Source organism: Nelumbo nucifera, chromosome 7, assembly GCF_055504915.1.
Source record: "Nelumbo nucifera cultivar China Antique chromosome 7, China Antique-T2T, whole genome shotgun sequence".
In the NCBI taxonomy this organism is placed as follows: domain Eukaryota; kingdom Viridiplantae; phylum Streptophyta; class Magnoliopsida; order Proteales; family Nelumbonaceae; genus Nelumbo; species Nelumbo nucifera.
The window spans coordinates 26,255,833-26,273,996 of record NC_142655.1 but is presented as its reverse complement, the minus strand read 5'-3'; the positions used below and the strand labels follow the sequence as shown (position 1 = coordinate 26,273,996).

The following is an 18,164-nucleotide window of genomic DNA, read 5'->3' as shown; positions in this document are numbered from 1 at the left end:
TGTCCCTGGCTGAATCCCCGGGGTTCTTGAAGGCTCCAGGCAGTGCTCCTGCCAATGTCGCCATTGCGGACTTGCAGTGGACTCCAACACCAGTTCTTAAGCTTGCAAGCTCTCTTCATTTCTTGTTCATTTGGTAACTGCTGAATAAACAACAAATGGATGAACATCTTCAAATCGAAGATTTGACGGACTTCCTTCACCTGAGGTTTTCACATCTCAGATTGAACCAAGAAATGTCCCTACTGTAATGAAGAATTGCCTTTTTTGTGTTCTGTTTCGCGTTTCCCTCCCTCCCTCTCTCTTGGCTCTCCTTGGAATTTTTCATTGTTATTATCTTTTCTTGTTGATATCTTTCATTTTTATTATCTCAATAGGTATTTCATGGCTGCATCAAAGATTGGAAGGCTTTCTCCAAGTGAAGTCCTAATGGCAGCCTTGACTATTTACAGGTACTCCCTAAATTTGCTGCTTTGTTCTGTGTTTTTCTTTATCCCAAAACTTCTTTCTTTTAGTTGGACATGAGAAACCACAACTAATGTAATAGTTTCTGTGTTGGTGGATTGAAAATAGAGCTAGTGGACTCATTCGTCAAGCAACATGTCATTGTTCTGGTCCAGGAAGTCACCGGTGGTGCCCAACGTTTTTTACATTGAAAAGGTATAACCAGTATTCTAAAAAATGACCGGGGACAATTCTAGGAGAAAAATTTTGAATAAATGCTTATTTTTAAGCACTTAAAAGAAAGCTGAAATTTTAGGCTTAAAAAATAAGCCCTTATTTTTAAAATAAGCTCTTATTTCGGGCTCATTTCCCAAACACCAATAAGTGCTTAATTGTGCAGTCCTGGCCCAAATAAGCACTCCCAAACATGGCCATAGTTTTGTTATTTAATAGATTAAATAAAGTTTTATTTCTAAATAATAACCCACTTTATGATCCTAAATCATTTGAAATGAATTTTTTGTTTTTTCTCCCTTTTAGTGGAGGTAACTACCACTTGAAGCTCATACCTTTTTTAAGTGAGTACATGTCTGAGGAAGATTTTGTATTGGGAATAACCACTTTTTTTCTTTTTGATGGATAGATTGTGAATAACCACTTTTGAGATGCTCTTTCTTGAGAAAATAAGATGCAACTTGTTTGAGGGAGAAACTCTCTAGCCTGACAGCTTTGTTTTAATACACACACATATTAGATAGTAAGTTGCAATTTTGCTACAAATAGTAATTATAAGTTATTATAAATAGTGATTTTTGTTCATAATTATTAATTATTGTCATTCTTAAATTTTGTGATTTTTAGAGGATTTTTGGAGATTTTTCAGAATTTTTTGATGCCTAGGAAAGTATCCTAGAGATTTTGCCCAAATTTTCCAAGAAAAATCAGAGATTTGCAACATTTGCTTCAGTCTTGACATTGTCATTAAAGATTGTTTTCTGGATCACAATTCGCCATTGTCCGGTTATCGTAGTCTGGTCACTCTCATATTTCTATAGAGGTAGGAAGTGGCAGAGAGATTTTAGCATCAGCTTATATTGGGGTTATCCCTACAATATTTTAGGCAGTTCCTAGTTTGTCATTTTTTTGGAAAACTTAAGGTTAGTTTGTTTCAAGATAAGAGAACCTTTGTCCAAAAATCAAAAACTAAATAAAGTTGTTTGTACAACATATTAAGTGGAATTTACTATGGTTCACATGTTTCTAAGTTTAGCTTGTCTGATTCATCACTATATTTTTTCCAAAAAAAAATAATATTGGCAAAGTACTAATTTGCATAACATAGTACATACTTGTAAATCTTCAAATGATAAACTATTTTGCAAGAAAATATGGGTCAATTTTTTTCTGGAATTATTCACTATTTCTGATCCACACCTAGACATAAGATAGAAGTTTCAAGAATAACCAACGGTGCAAGAATCAAGACACAATAACCTATGATACCATTTATTCTCATCAGTTAATCTAGGGCCCATCTCCTAGCAATCTTTGGCACTGATTAAATCATAAAAAATTTTAGAATAGTTGAGATCACCAAAATATAATTAGAGAAATGGAATAATTTTAAGAATATTTAACTTATAAGGATCATTTATTACCGGCATGCAATGTAAAGGCAAGCAGCTGCAACTTGTGATGTTCTCCGCCCTCTAGTGAAATTTCGCTCAACCGCTATCTTCGAAAATAAAGTAGATTCAGGGGAACATATGTGTTAATAGCAAATTATTTACATAATAGGAAGGCTTGCACATAAAAAAACGCACTTTATAGAAAGCAAAAGCTTGGTCAATTATTGAATTTCCTCCACCAACAGATAGGCTTGTTACCATGTCACTAATTTCGTCTCTTCCTGCAATACAAAAGGGGAGTGGAACTAATAACTGAAACTTACAAAGCTGATATAATTAATCATTCCAGACCCAAAATTGGAATGTAAGATGAAAGAATAAATAACAGGAAGCTATTTGAAGATCTGCACAAAACTAATGCCATTTCATGAAATGAATAGAAGAAAAGAAGCTAAATTAAATATTAAACATTTAATAAGGGGATCATTTCAATTTTTGGATATATCTTTGGTGGGGAGACACTCCCTTTTGTCACTTACCAGATAATGGCCTCATACTTGGTATGGGGCTACTATAGTTTTGTGCAGATCTTTGGTGGGGAGACACTCTCTTTTGTCACTTACCAGATAATGGCCTCATACTTGGTATGGGGCTACTATAGGTGTTTATTTTGTACGGCATCAACATCGAGTCATTGACTATATATCTGGTAAGCCTAGAAGCATTTAAGCCATATTTCTTCTTTGATTTGAGAGACTAAATTAGGTCTGATGTATTTTGTTCAGGACCTATTATCTACATGGAAAGTATTTGAAACCTTAGGGCTAGGCTTTTTTTAATAAATTACAGATAACTTCTATTGATTAAAGAAAGCAATGGACAATGTAGAGCTGGATTTTTTATTTGAGCCAGGAAACCCAATTAAATTCCACTTGTAATCAAAAGATATGAAATAATTTTTTAATTTGAATTAAAAAACAACACAATTTTAGAGCTAAAGTGGGAATTGTGCTACTCTAATTATACTCTTATTTTGAATAAAAACTTATTTATCCCTTTTACTAAGTTGGAGGATAATTAAACAGAGGATGATTATACCCTGGGGTTTATTGGATTCACTTGATTGTTTCTCATCTATAACCTTAAAAATTCCCCTATCACCTCATGATTCTCCTCTCTAGAGTTGGCTACTATTGGAATTTTGGGTTTAGGAGAGCATTGACAGATCACGAATCAAACAAGGTGATTAGATTAACTGATCTCCTGTAACGGTTATTTCTCCTTCATTCTAACGAAAGAATTCCGGCCTTTGACTCTAGAAGATCTGTTTTTCATCAGCAACCCTAGTAGATTGTTCTCTTGTTCTTCTTTCTTAAAAACCCTTTGCCCTTTTTATCATTTCCTCCAGATGTTTCCTATGAATGCAATTTGATCATGCCCAACTCCACAAAAAATTACAATATTTTGTTTAGAGATGTCTCTCTTGAAAAATAATACTTCTAAGGTAATTTAGAGAGTGAGGCCTAAATGATCACATATCTTCTTAGAGAACTTAGAGATGTATCTTCTTTAAGATGAATGGTAAAACTACTTATCATTTACAAATTTCCTGCCTATTTGTCACTAGAATTTGGGAGCATTTCTTCTATTTATTTGGTATCAAGTGGCTACCCCCAATGGACATTGACAAGTTGTTTAAGCCCTCTCCTCCCCCTTAAAATCACAAGGAGAGGAAACACAATTATGTAAAGATGATTTGGGAAGAAAAGAACACCAAGATCTGCTTGTGTGACTTGTAGTGACTAGTGAGCAATCCCCAAAGCCTGAAAGTGATTCCCAAGTTTCTCTCTCTCGTTTCTCTTGTCTTATCTCTTGCAAAACTTCAGCAAACCAGACCTTCAGACTTTGTTGATAATTTTTGGGACATTTTAGATATTCAAACTTGTAATGTGAATCATTTCTGTCTGAACTGAAGTTTTGATGTATGTTTGCTTTGATTAAGGGTAGGGATGCAAACAGATCGGATCAGATTCGAATCAGGGTATGTTCGAATCCGATCTGATCGGATCTGATAGGACTCGATTTGAATTTGAATCCTATTGGTAAGTCGGATCTTTGGATCTAATCCGATCCGACTTGTTTTCTTTAAAATTTAATAAATTATTAAAATAAAAATTAAATATACTAATTTAAATAAAGTAAAAACAAAAAATACAAGTATTTTTTAATTATTTTCATCATATATATACATGTTTTTATAAAAAATAAATAAATATAACAAATTTATAAAAATATAATATAAAAAATATAGTTTTAAATAAATAAATAACATATATATGTATTATATATTTATATTTATAAATATAATATATATCAGATCGGATCTTCTCGGGTCGGATAAGGGTGATCCAAAACCGATCCAATTTCTGATTGGATCCTACTATCCAATCCAATCCGATCCGAAGATCCCATCAAGGGTGACCCGAATTCAACCAAATAGGACCGGATCTCAAGTCAGATCAGATCATGATCCGATCAATTTGCACCCCTAATTTAGGGTGTTACCTTGACACCTGAACAGCTTGTACCTGTTTTTGTTTTAATAAAATTTTACTTTTACTCTTCAAAAAAAGAGTCTTCTGAAAGTAGGACACCAACAAACCTCTCCTCCACTCAAAAGTCAAAACATTGAGAAATTGTCACCTCCTTTCTAGCTAACCTGTATAACCTTTGGCACAAATCACATAACTTCCCCACTTTCAACCTTTCATCCTCCCAAAACCTAATACTAGACCCATCCCCACCCTTCAAGAAAAAAGAGGCCTTAATAAAGCATGAAAATTCATAATCCCATTCCACACACTCACCCCATAAGAAGATGTGAGCTCCCTCGAATTCCACCCAAAATTTACCACCACATATTCACAAGAAATAACCCTCCTCCAAAGTGCCTCCCTCTCCCACCTGAACCTCCAACCCATTTACACAATAAAGCTTGATTAAAAATTCTCACCCTTCTAATTCCAAAACCCCCATCTTTTTCACCCTACACACCTATTCCCACTTTACCAAATGAGGCTTCTTTTGAACTACTTTAATATTCCACAAGAACTCCCTCTGAAGACTTTTAATCTTTTTATCACTACTTTAGGGCCTTTAGAAGAGACAATTAATATATTGGTAAGTTTGATTAAACACTTTTAATAATAGTGATGCTACCACCGAAAAAAAAAGATATGTCCCCTTCCAACCCAGTAGTCTTTGCTCTATTCTGTTCAACACCAGCTGCCATGTAGAAAAAGGTGAAGCTTTTGCCCCAATAGGTAACCCCAAGTATGTAAAAGGAAATTCACCAATTAGGCACCCCAAGGCTGCAGCACAATCTTCAAACGCATCTTGTCAATCAAAACACTTTTGTTTAAGTTAATCTTCAAGCCTGAAAGCACATCAAAACATTTAAAAGAATTCCTATCAAAAGGACCCAGATTGCCAATGGCTACTTTCATCAAAGTTTAACTTTACGAAACCTTCCATAGGAGGTGACCAAGATTGATGCACAATTTTCTTCTTTTAAGAGCATCTTGCCACCTACCCCCATTTCCTCCATATATCATCATAGAAGAAAGGTGAGAACAACGTCATTGTTCTGACCCATAAATAAGAGTTATTTTTATACAAATAGAAATATAAAAAAGAACTGTAGAAAATTTTGGACACATTATTACCATCATCCTTTTTTATCAGCAAGAAAAAATTGATTTTATTAAAATAAGACAATTTAAGTTACATAAGAGAGGTGACATTTCATCCAAGAAACAGTAAACTGAGAAGCAGAGCCCAAAATACTACAATAAATCCCAAAACAACTGCTACCTATAGACCCCCTGTTTAGCTAATGTATCGGTCATCCCATTTGCAGTCCTTGTCCAGGTAAAATTAGTATTTAGGTCCCTTGCCAAGCTTTCTATTTCCCTTTGAGCATGTCTGTAGATCCAAGGTACATTGCACCTGTTAGTAGTCCATGAAACAACCAACTTTGAATCCCCATCAAACTCCAAGCTTTTAAAGTTTGATTGGTTAAGCCAATTTTTAAAGTTCAGATCCCTTGCCAAGCTTTCTATTATTACCATCATCTCCATCATCTAAAATTTGCACATGCAAAGCACGTGAACATTTGCTAGGATGATAATGTGGTAGCCAAGAACCTTCTGCCTTTCCCTTCATCTGTCTAATAATCAACCACCTAGAAGTTTCCTTACACTTCCAATTGATGGACAATTTAGAGAGCACATCAAACTCAAAGGCTCTCTCTCAAAGAGTTTCTAAAAGGACCTCCAGTCCCTAACCATCCTAGACTCCGTAAAAAGCTATTGTCAAGAATACCCCTAAAGAAGTCCAAAGCTGTGATGAAGCCACTATGATTTGGAGAAACTAAAGGACCAAAAGCTTCTCATAAAGGATCCAAAACTATTTAACTTGTTCAAGTTGAATGCAATTAAAGGATCTCATATTACACATTCTCTATGAGACTTTGACACAATATTCCAATAGCATGCAATAATCATAAGTTCTAACCAGGTATTCAGTCATTCAGTGTATATTCAGATTTTTAACTGCACAAGAGAATAAGAATATCAAAAATTCTCTTAGATGAATAAAATATTAAAGACATACCTTTCATCAAAGTCCTTTCATGTGACTCAGAATAGTCACTCTGCACAGTCCTTAAAAAATTACCTGACATTTGGCTCTGCAAACAAACAAAAGTCAGCAAACAATAAGAGAAAAATATGAGAAAAGAATTGCAGGTTAAGGCTGTGTTTGGCATGCTTTTGGAGAATAATTTCCAATATTTTTTTGATAAATGGTAATAGATTATATCATATTAGTAATCAAAAAGGAGGGCAACACACACTCAAATCATTTACAAAAGTATGCCTATGATATGCACAAATCACATACAATTGAAGCCTTTACAATGACAACTCAAAAAAATGATAGACCACTGGTAATTGGCAGGCAAGCCCACAAAAAAGAACTTCAAGCAACCACTTTTAAGTTTGAAATTTTGAAAATTGTCGGAACTAATTCTTTTTCTAGGCTCAAAACAGTTTTAAGAATTGATTCTTTGAAGCTAAAAGATGAAACTTCAAAAAAGAATCATTTTTAGCTAATTAGCTCAGAAATCATTCTTCAAATATTGACTCTTTGGAGCAGAATGTAATCCAAACTTAGCCCAAAGAACCAACCATAATAATGGTTGATTGGTTATTGACATAAAGTTTGTAGGGTGTGGCACAAGGAGGATAAGGAGAGCTAATCTACACTGAGGTACGGGGCCAGGTATTATTGTGAAATTGATTTGAGAAGGCATACAATACAAATGTGGAGTGGAGATTTCTTGACAAAGTTGTAAATATGGTGAGTTTTGGGGGGAAATGGAGTAGTTAGATTTTCTCTTTTATTTTGTTAGTTTCATTATTAGTTTTGGTGAATGGGTTGCTTATTAAATCCTTTCAAGCTTCTAGAGGTATTCACCAAGGTGATCCTCTTTCTCCTTTGTTGCTTGTATTAGTAGCAGAAATTTGTAGTAGGACTATTAGACAAGGGAAAGGAATTGGAATACATTGAAGGTTTTGAAGCAGGTGTAAATGGTCCAAGAGTGTTGCACACACACACACCACCTTTGGAAGGGGATTTACCAAAATCCCCACTACATCAACTCTCCAAAACTACAAATCTTCACTTTGAACACCTTTATGTAGCACTTATCCAACCATTTAACCTGTCCATTGGGGCACTCTAGTATTTTATTTTCCTAATTTGCACATAACTTTAGGGCTGCAAACAAATTGAATCAAATCAGATATAGGCATATCCAAATTTAATTCAAGCACTCCCAGCCCAATGAAAAGGATATAAGCATGCTCAAAAAGACACAAAAGTGCCTTCAAATTGGCTCCAAAGAACCCTGTGACATTTCTCCTTCCACACACCCCAAAACATGATAAAATAAAATATGTTACATCCTCATAACAAAGTCACCCATTTCTTTGTTTTGTAATTCTAGAATCATTTTTCTAGGAAAAAAAAAGAAGGGTCATAGTCTATGACAAATGCACATGTATAACACCAGTAGAAAACCAAGACTTCAAGAAAACTTGTTAAAACACTAGTCAGAAAATATTGGGGTCCTTCTTTATTTGAGAAACATGAACAACTCGTTTACATTAGTATGGCTTTTTGATCATACTGCTGTCAAAAAAAGAGAGAAAATATAGAAGAATAACATACCTGCCCTCCAGCATTTTTGATGAAGCTAACATCGGTGGAGTACACATCCTGATCAATGACCTTTCCACAAGAAGTACAGGATCTAAAATACAAATCAAAAGGAAAGTAGAGAGTTATATGATGAACGCATGAGGCAATATGCCCAATGACGAAATTAGACCATATTTCAGAATTTTTACGTAATTAGCCAAATTTACAGAAACAACTACATTTACTGAAACAACTCATGCATTAAACAAATAAGGAAAAAAAATAGACAAACCAAGAGATTCACAGTTGAGATGGAAATAAAAACTAAGAAAACAAAAAAGTATTAAGCTACTTACAAGAAGCCGCCAACAGGATCTCGCTCTGATATGGTATTCTTTGCACAAAACTTGCAATACACCATTGTTGTACCTAAAATAGAGTCAGACTTGTATCAGAATAATTAAATTCAACTAAAACTGAGCAGAGAAAACCTGTTGATAAGAGAAACAAGAGAAACTAAGGCCCAGTTTGGCAACAATTCTGAAAATTCTCATCAGAGAATCACTAGATGCATTTGGTACATTCATCTAATTCCTGTTTCTCAGGATTAGAATCACGTTTGGCATCACCCTGTTTCCTCAAATCAATTCTCCAAATGAAAAATACATCATGGTTTTATGTAGAGATTTTATGATCCTAGATTATATCAAATTAAACTAGGTTCTAGAATCTAGATGGAGAAAGATTCTAAAGCTTCAGTTGAAATGATTGAGAGAAAAGATGGGCCTTGGGATCCAGGAACCTGTGTTTTCTAGTGACTTAAATTGGGGAGCTGCAATTCAGCCAGGTCCATTCATTGGGATAATTTTATCTCTTCCCTTCAAGATTACTACTGTAAAAACCACGGTTGTTCAAAATTTTCTTGTAAGCTGACGGTTGCCATTAGAGATTTAAGATTACTCTTTATCTCTGATGTGTTCTTAAACTTAAATCTCTGCTCACTATCTTTCCTTACTTAAATTCTAAAATGAATGAAGAGTGAAAGGGAAGGTCCTGTAGCCGGATGGAGGATTCAAGGAATGTCCAAGAGAGGGAAGGCTTGCTGGGAGGTGGTTCCTCTGGCTGTGCTGTGGGCAATTTGGTCTGAAAGGAATAGTAGAATTTTTTAGCAAAAGCCGAGTTTGGAGGAGGTGGTTATCAACTCGGTGGTTGGCATGTTGAGAGTTTGGATGCCAACTCTTACATGTTTCAGTCGTGAGGATCTCTCGTCCACTTTCTGGAATGTAAATTTTGTGGGGGTCCTTAAAGGAGCTTATTGTATGAAATACTACTGTACAGAGGACCATACTTGTATATTTTTTTCTCAGCTAATATATTTTATACTTTCCTTCTCTCAAAGAAAAAGGGAAGAAACACAAACCACTTGTAAATCAACACAAATTTCAATTACCATGAACTAAAAGGGCATCTCTGCTTCATTTTTCAAAATCGTTTTTTCTACACACTTACTTCTGACAACGAGATAACCCGTTTACAGAAAGAATCCAACAAACAAATGGAAAAAGAGGACAAACAAACAAGTCTCTCAACCGAGAATCAACTCCATTATTATCCTTCACACAACAACGACGCTTCCGAATGCTTCATTCTTCAACCAGAACCAATGAAAACAAACAAGAAAACAGAGGCGACTTGGAGTCTTGCTTTCAAATGAATAATTCACAATGTTCTTGTTTTAAAAACTTAATTAAATTAAGGAATCTGAAACAGACAGACCCAATAACCTGTATTACCTCTTTGCGGCGCTGAGGCTTGCTTCAATGGCGGAGGGGAGAAGTTGCGGCGTTGAAGCCTTATCGACAGAGGCGAGTAGAAGAAATCTAAGTACAGATTTTTGGCTGAAATCTAGTTCAGAATCAAGGCTTTAAAAAAATAGTTCGATCTGTTCAAAATAAAATAAAAATCAGAATCAAGAAAAGAGACAATAGAGCAATTGAACTTGAAATCCGGGGCGTGAAGAAGATTATAGAAAATCCGAGGGGAGAGTTAATCCTACCAGTTTCCCGCGAAAGTGAAGAGAGATGTTGGTCGGAGTTTCAGAAACGAGTTTACAGCAAACCCAATCAAACGACCCTTCCGCGTCTGACGTGAGGCGTGGGAGTGCGACGTGAGACGTGGGAAAGGCAAAAACGAATACACATGTTTCGCTATTTAAATATTGGGCAAACTCCAAAACCCTCTCGAACTAGAGGAGGTCTGACGATGACGAACAAACTTTGCTATGTTGATAGCTTCACACTGTTGGGTTTGAGGAGGGTAGAGACAAAGACAACAGGATGAGCCGCAGGTTGCCGGGCTTCGGACTTCGTAAGAAGACTGAAGAGTGAATAGCATATTGAACGGACAGGAACGTGAAGAAAAAGGGCAAACAGGGCATATGTCCTTGAGGGCATAATTCAATTTGGTTGTAATGCATTTTTATTTGCACTGGTACAGATGCATGGGAGTGCAAATAAAATTAATGCAAAGTTTTGGTTTAATTACTTTTACTTAATTCTGATTCATGTCTTATTTTACTCAATTTGTACTACAATCAAGCAAATAAGGTAAATTTTTAAATAGAAACAATCAAACAAATCATAATTTGCATCTAAAATCATTTGCATTATCATAATTTTACATCAGTACAAATAAATTAACATTGCAACCAGGCCACGATTAAATTTCTTCAAATCTTCCTTTCCCTCCCCACTTCTTTTGATCATAAGCAAAAGATCCAACAGAATTTCTAAACTCATGAGATTGATTAGCCCCAAGCGCTAAACAATTCAAGACTTAAGTAAAAAAAAATAAAAACAAAGAGCAAGATTCACAATTTCGCAATGTATCGGATTGTATCAGCCGATCAGTATCATTCCAGCACGCGCTCGATGCATTGAATGTGTAGAAATAGTCTATTTATTTTTGTATGTATCGAACATATATACGGGCCCATATCGAGCTATTTTGGGTCTGTATCAGCCGATATGGGCATACAGCCCAGTACACTTGATTCGTTTCAAGTCCCCTCTCTCTCATTCATTTCGTTAACCAGTAAATGTGCACATTTCAAATGACAATAATAATAACAATACAATAACCAAAAAAAAAAGAAAATAAACAACGACAATAATAATAATTTAAAGTATGTTCGTTTGTTCTGAAGTTTGACATCTGGAGTACAATAATTACATTAAGAGGTATATTGGTATTGGTGAACTTTTGTTTCCTCTGAACTTTGAATGCAAAGAATGTTGTTATGAATTCTAAATTTTTTAAATTATCAAATATCCCTTTTGACCTCATACATGAGAGTTTTTGTTTGTCTTTTTGGGGGTATCATTGGAATATAAAAGGTTGTACGGTTACACTTTAAGAGATAAGAAAAAACGAACAATCATTTTTCTCTTAAAGTTAAAAGATTCCTCTTAAAAAATAAGAGTTAAGAGGAAACGAACAAGCCCTTAGTGTTCTTACCAAAACCCATGTAAGAAAGATAAGTAATCAAAGCATAGTGTGTATTGGTGAAACCAATGATCTAATTGACCAAGTCAACGATCTATGGCTGATACATTTATTTTTTTTTTCTTTTTGGTATTCTTGTTATCTCCATCATTATTCACAATAATTTTCATTTTTAGACATATTTTTATTTAATTTGATGAATAAATAATATTAAAAACATACTTATTTTCTTCTAAAATTTATAATGTTTTTATATTTTTTATTTTTTATTTAATTTATGACATCAAAAGTTCACTTGTTTGATTAAGAGGGAAATGTGGTTTCATTCAATTTTTAGAATAATGGTTTTTCATTGGTGTTTTTTATCTTATGATCAAATCAACCAATTAACCAATCACACTAGTTTTTTTGGTCCATTTATGATCAAATTACTTACTCATAAGAAGCCATTAGCTCAATTAACAATATAGTGACCCAACTATTTGAACCATTGAACTATTTGACCTAATTGGTGGGGTCACAAGTCAAATATTAGCTTTCTTTTTACATTGATTTTCCATTCTATTTCCATCATTAATAAAAATATTTTTTATTTATCATATTTATATTCTTGATATGGTGAATACATAATGTTAGCTATATTTTTTCTATTTTTAATAATTTATTGTATTCCTATCTTTTTTTTTAATTTTATTATTTAATTATAACATCATGGAATAACCCATATGACCTAGGTGCTTTAACATTGCCCCACCACTTGCATAGACGAAAAAACCAATTTACTTTTGGGTCAATTGTAGTGTATTCCACTATCAATATTAGTAAAAATAAATCTTATTTTCCCCTATATTTTTGTTTCCAAATAAGAAAGACATTCTTTGGACTAAGGTTACATTCCAATGGATGGGATAGAAGCCTCCACCCCAGTAGACTAGAGTCTGAGCTCATTCAATCTAGAAATGTATAAATAACCTCTATCCATTGTTTTTTAACCACATCATACACTCAAATAAGTAATAGGTCCCAAGTTAAATTTTGGACAGATTTGTGGTGGGGTAGTAGTCCTTTAGCCTTGCAATTCACTTGTCTTTTTCATCAATTTCCCTTAACCCTAGAAGCATGACTTCAAGCTTTAAGTCAAATTCCAACTCAATTGTCTCTTCGACATTCAATTGGTGGTGAACCCTTAGAGACCAGGAAAATTTGGACTCTTATAATTTAAAGTCCTTGCTTTTTGATGTTTGCATCTCACCCAATCAGTTAGACTAGGGAATTTGGAGTACTCACACTTTAGCAAGTCACTTTTAGTGTATTGCAGTGTGAGCAAAAAGGTCTAGCTTTTATTTCTTCTTTTAAATTTGAATTAGGTTAGTTTGCATCATGCCTGTAATTTGAATTGTAGTGTGGAGGCTTAGGAAAGAGAGGGAAATTATATTGGAATTTTGTTTCTCAAGCTATCATGTGGACCATTTGGGAAGACTGCAATCTGCACATTTTTGAGAATAAAAATAGATCTTTCGAGGAGATTCTTAATGACATAGTGAACCATTGTAATTTTTGGGCTTCTAGTAGTAAGTTCATGGGAATTAGTATGGAATAAATGAAAAAGAACCTAGTTGTCATCTACTTGCATTCATCCCCTTTTTTCCCCCCGAATGGGATCTACTCCTTACACATGGGCGCCTCACAGGCACATCCACCATGCATTGGGAACATCTCCCATGAATAATAACTTATAAGTACGGGAGATGTTCCCAATGCATGGTAGGATGTGCATGTGAGGTCGGTGTGAGGTGCCTTGTGTGAGGAGCAGATCGGGTCTCCTTCCCCCCACCCTGCACTCTTAGTAGACCACCCCTACTTGACACAGATGGCATTGTTCTCAAATTTGACGGTAGCTCCTTGGGTAACCCTAGTTTGGTTGGTTAGGGGGAGTTTTTTGGCCAATTAGAGGTGGGACCTTTTGGGCTTTTAGTGGGCCTATTGAGATTGAAAGTTCCACAAAGGTAGAGATCCTAGCCTTGCTCATTGATCTTCGAATAGATGGACAACTAGGGTTAAATTCATTTATGATTGAGAGAGATTCTGCAAATATAATTAGGTGGCTAGCTTCCAAGGTCCCATGGCAGCTAGAGAATCTACTCAATGAGGCTAGGGACCTAGTTGTAGATATGTTAGCTCCCTAGAGATGGATCATGAGGGAATTTAACATAACAGTCCGCTCATTGGAAAAGTTTGGTCTTTTTAGAGAAGATTTTTGTCTAACTATGCATTTCTGCTTTTAGTTTGGCTTTGCCTTTTGTTTTGACCCCTATATTTTTTTGAACAAAAGAGCAATTGAATTTACAAAAATACCCTTATCAATGTTAAAGTGTTACCATACAAAATTTAAAGGATCAATCTTTACCCTCTACTAATTTGTTTTGCCTCACAACTTTGAAGGCTGTGTTTGGAAACGATGCAAATAGAGTGTAAATCCCGGTTCAGGGTAAATTTGCACTTTGGTTCACTTTTGCCTGTGTTTCGCAACATTATATTTATGCATTGACAAATGATAGACCAATGCATATTTACATTGATAATAAGATGTAAAAGTACATCAATAAAAAAGAAGTAAATTTGCACTGAAGTGGGTTTTTGATAAAAAAAAAGGCATATGATTTATTGGAATTAGTGTTTGCATCCATTACAGCTAAAAGTTTGTTTGGTAAAAAGGTAAATTTGTCCATGCAAAACTAACCCAACTTTGCAATGGACCATTTTACACTCTACATATTTGCATCATTTCCAAATGTAGCCTAAAGAGTAGATCTACTCTTCTTGGGTGAAGTAAGGTAAAAAGACTAGAGTGAAGAAAAATGAAGCAAATCTTTTTTTAAGGTATTTTAGTAAATTTACATTGAATGATGTTGATTAAGGGTAAATTTGGTATTTAAAAATTTAATGCACTACATCAATGCTAATAAAAGGAAGGTATTTACACTTTTTTTTTCAAAATAACATGAGAGGTTTTAGTTAGGGCTATCAATGGGTCAGGTCTACCCGATGGACCCAAACAAGGTAAACTGATTATAGCAGTTATGGTTCCATGATTTTGTCCCAAATCCCAATTAATAATTGAGTCCATTCTAGTTCTTTCTTATTCCATGCCGATGTAGACTTGAAACCAATTATTTATTAAATATATAATATTTTCTTAATTTTTACCAAATTTTTACATTTGAAATGGTAAAATTGGTAGATAATATTAGTAAAAAATGTTTAATTTATTAAAACATAAATAATTTAGTATTTTCTATCATTTTTATTAAGGTTATATTATCAAATTTTAAATTATAATTTATTAAAAAAATAAATACAGATTAAGTACAATCAGGTCTAGACCCGATAAACCTGACTATTAAACAGGATGGTTCTAGGCTTATGATTTTATCTCAATTAATTATCATTTTGGGACTGGTTCTACCTAGACCTGACTCGGACTTAAGCATTGACAACCCTAGTTTTTGTTAAGGTCAAAACATAGGGGAGCTTCATAGGATTGTTAGGAAATCCAAGGTAATTTTTATAATTTCCCTATTTTTAAATATAAATTAAGTGGATTTTAAATTAATTAAAATATATTTAATGTTAATAATTTTTTATTACTTTTTCTTTTCATTAATCCTCATTAAATTTAAATAACAATATTCATTTTTTTATTTTTCCAATGGAATTTAAGTTAGTTAGTGAAAATTAATTATAAAACTAATAATTGTTAGATAGTTTTGTATTAATTTTAAATGGATATTAGTTTTTAATTTATCTTATTAATTTTTTATTAATTAATTAATTTTTAGTATTTCAATAAATTTATTTTTATCAATAATAGTATTCAATAATTATTTTCATTTTATTTAAGTAACTTAATAACTTATTTTTTACTATGGTTAATTAATTTTTATTATTTTCAAAAGAAATATTAATGGGTTATAATTTTTATGATGTTTTATTCACTGTTTTCAACTTGTCATTGACTTGGACAGTAAAACAATTTGAACCATCACTCAGCCATATTTCTAATTATAGGTCTCCTAAAACTTTATATTTTGTCAAAAACTGTTGAGGTCAAAACTCATTTGACTTAGGAGATTGAATCATTGACCCATTTTGACCTAGTCATTGGGTCATGGGTTACAATATATAGTGTATTGAAAACTTATGGATGACTTAACTTTGTGCTCAATTGTCTAATTGGGGATGTCTTTTTTATTATTTTAGTTTTTTTGGTGATTTTTTCAACTCCACTATACAAAAAAAATTAATTTTGTGGACTCAAATTTCAATTCTGTCACTTTTTATATATAAACATTAAAATTAAAATAAAAAATACAAGTTGGATATAAAAACAAACATACACACAAAATGTAATTATATTATATCATATTATACATATACACATAAATGATGTGTCATGATTTGACTTGTCCAATCTAGACAATTTAACTTTTGATCCATGACTTAGAGGGAAAAACTATTTAGTCTCCAAGTTGGTTTTTAAAACAATGGTTTTATCTATTGACTGAATTAAATAATATTTATTCTAAAATGTAAATTACTTAATTAATTATTTTTAAGTGGGTGTAGATTATTTTTCCTAATAATATATCATTGAATATTTCCATTTCAATATAATTATTTTTTATTTAATAATTATGGTTTAATATAAATGCATGTAATGTATATAAAAATATAGTTAAATTGAAATGAATATAGATTGAAATAAAGTTGATGAATTCTAGGCAATTAATGGAGTAATGGAGAGGAGAGAATTAGAAAAAGATATGTGCCTTTCAGAAACACGAGAAAGTAGGAAAGTGTTAACTTGGTGCATTTTGCTTTAATATATAGATTAGATTTAAGTCTAAACTCTCTCTCTCTCTCTCATTAATTAGTTAATTTCTTATATATTTTAATGTATAATTTTAAATTTGAATTTGAACGAATTCCCTCTCATTAATTTCATTAATTAATAATCCTCTCACATTAAATTTGTTTTGTTAGCATAAAAATTAATGGCATGAGTAGGCATTTCATTGGATCAGATCTGATCTTAGTACAGGCAGAATAAAATTTGGAGGGATAGACCATGCTTGGCTAAGAAATGAGCCACTTTGTTGCCTGTCATCGAAGTGGAGACTGAGGCATTTGAAAAGTCAAGCAGAAGACCTCTGCAATCAGCGATGAAAGGGTGAATTCACCAAGGAACCTCTGACTGAGGATTTTAACAGGGCATACACTGTCTTCTGTGCGTCTCCTTCAATGATTAGATGTCTAATTGAATTTCGGGTCTCACCTGTGCGTCTCCTTCAAGGATTTAACAGGGCGTACACTTCTGGATCTATTTTGGCTTCTTTAATAACACGTCCGAACAGAAGCTCCCCCGATGATCTCTAATAATAATTCAGATCCCAGAGCAGATCTCATCTGAAGCACCGTCTACATTAATTTTGATTGTCGGGGCAGGAGGAGGAGTCCAACTAATAGAATTGGATTGTGGCATAACCGAGGAGGTGGACCTAGCAGTATTTTCATACTATTTCAAAAAATTGTGCTAGCTGGTATGTAAGGGCTTGGGCCTCCTTGATGACTTTATAAGGGTTCAAATTAGACTTGGCAATTGGGTTGGGTCATGGGTGAGTCAGGTTCGAGTTGGGTCAAGACACTTTGGGTTGAATTGAATTTCGGGTTGGGTTATCAAATGCTAGACCTTAATTCTAAATGTTCAGGTTAGGGTTTACCTATGTGTCAATTCGGGTTATCCCAAAAAATAATTGAAATTTAAAATAAATAAAGAAAAATTATATGAAAATGCCAAAATTAAAAGAATTAACCTTAAAATTCCAAATATAAAATAAAAAAACTTGAACATTTAATAATTTAAAGAGTAAAGATTAAATAGAAAAAATTAAAGAGTGAAAACTTCTAACAATGCATAAATAGTCCCAATTAGACTTGACAATTGGGTTAGCGGGTTGACCCAGGACCCAACCCAATCCAGTTTTTTCCAGGGTGGATCAGGTTGGGTCATTCTCACATTCAAGTAGCTAAATATGAGACCCTAACCCTGTTTTTTCGGGTTGGGTTGGGTCAGGTTCACGGGTTGGATCAACTTTTGCCAGGTCAACCCACTCCTTCCATGATTTTACTGCACCTTGCCTTCCATAAGCACCACATTAATTCACCCAGTGTTCTGGTCTCCAATCTGGGTGGGCATCAAAATGAATGGATAAAGAGGAACCAAACCACACTGATCTTCCTACTTAGAAAGAGGTGCTCAATATCTTC

The 18,164-nt window shown here is 33.7% G+C and overlaps 1 protein-coding gene across 1 annotated transcript in view; it reads right to left on the bottom strand.

The window, feature by feature from the left end:
- The window catches only part of LOC104593430 (Cyclin/Brf1-like TBP-binding protein), a 73,058-nt gene extending 62,272 nt beyond the window's left edge, over positions 1 to 10,786 (bottom strand). The window contains exons 1-7 of the mRNA XM_010253262.3: positions 10,390 to 10,786; positions 10,127 to 10,275; positions 8,690 to 8,762; positions 8,364 to 8,445; positions 6,744 to 6,819; positions 2,265 to 2,350; positions 2,100 to 2,176 (exon numbers count right to left, since the gene is read on the bottom strand). Coding sequence (XP_010251564.1) covers positions 2,100 to 2,176; positions 2,265 to 2,350; positions 6,744 to 6,819; positions 8,364 to 8,445; positions 8,690 to 8,754 — 386 coding nt within the window. The 5' untranslated portion in view covers positions 8,755 to 8,762; positions 10,127 to 10,275; positions 10,390 to 10,786. The remainder of the gene's footprint in view (positions 1 to 2,099; positions 2,177 to 2,264; positions 2,351 to 6,743; positions 6,820 to 8,363; positions 8,446 to 8,689; positions 8,763 to 10,126; positions 10,276 to 10,389) is intronic.
- Positions 10,787 to 18,164: the final 7,378 nt, after the last annotated feature.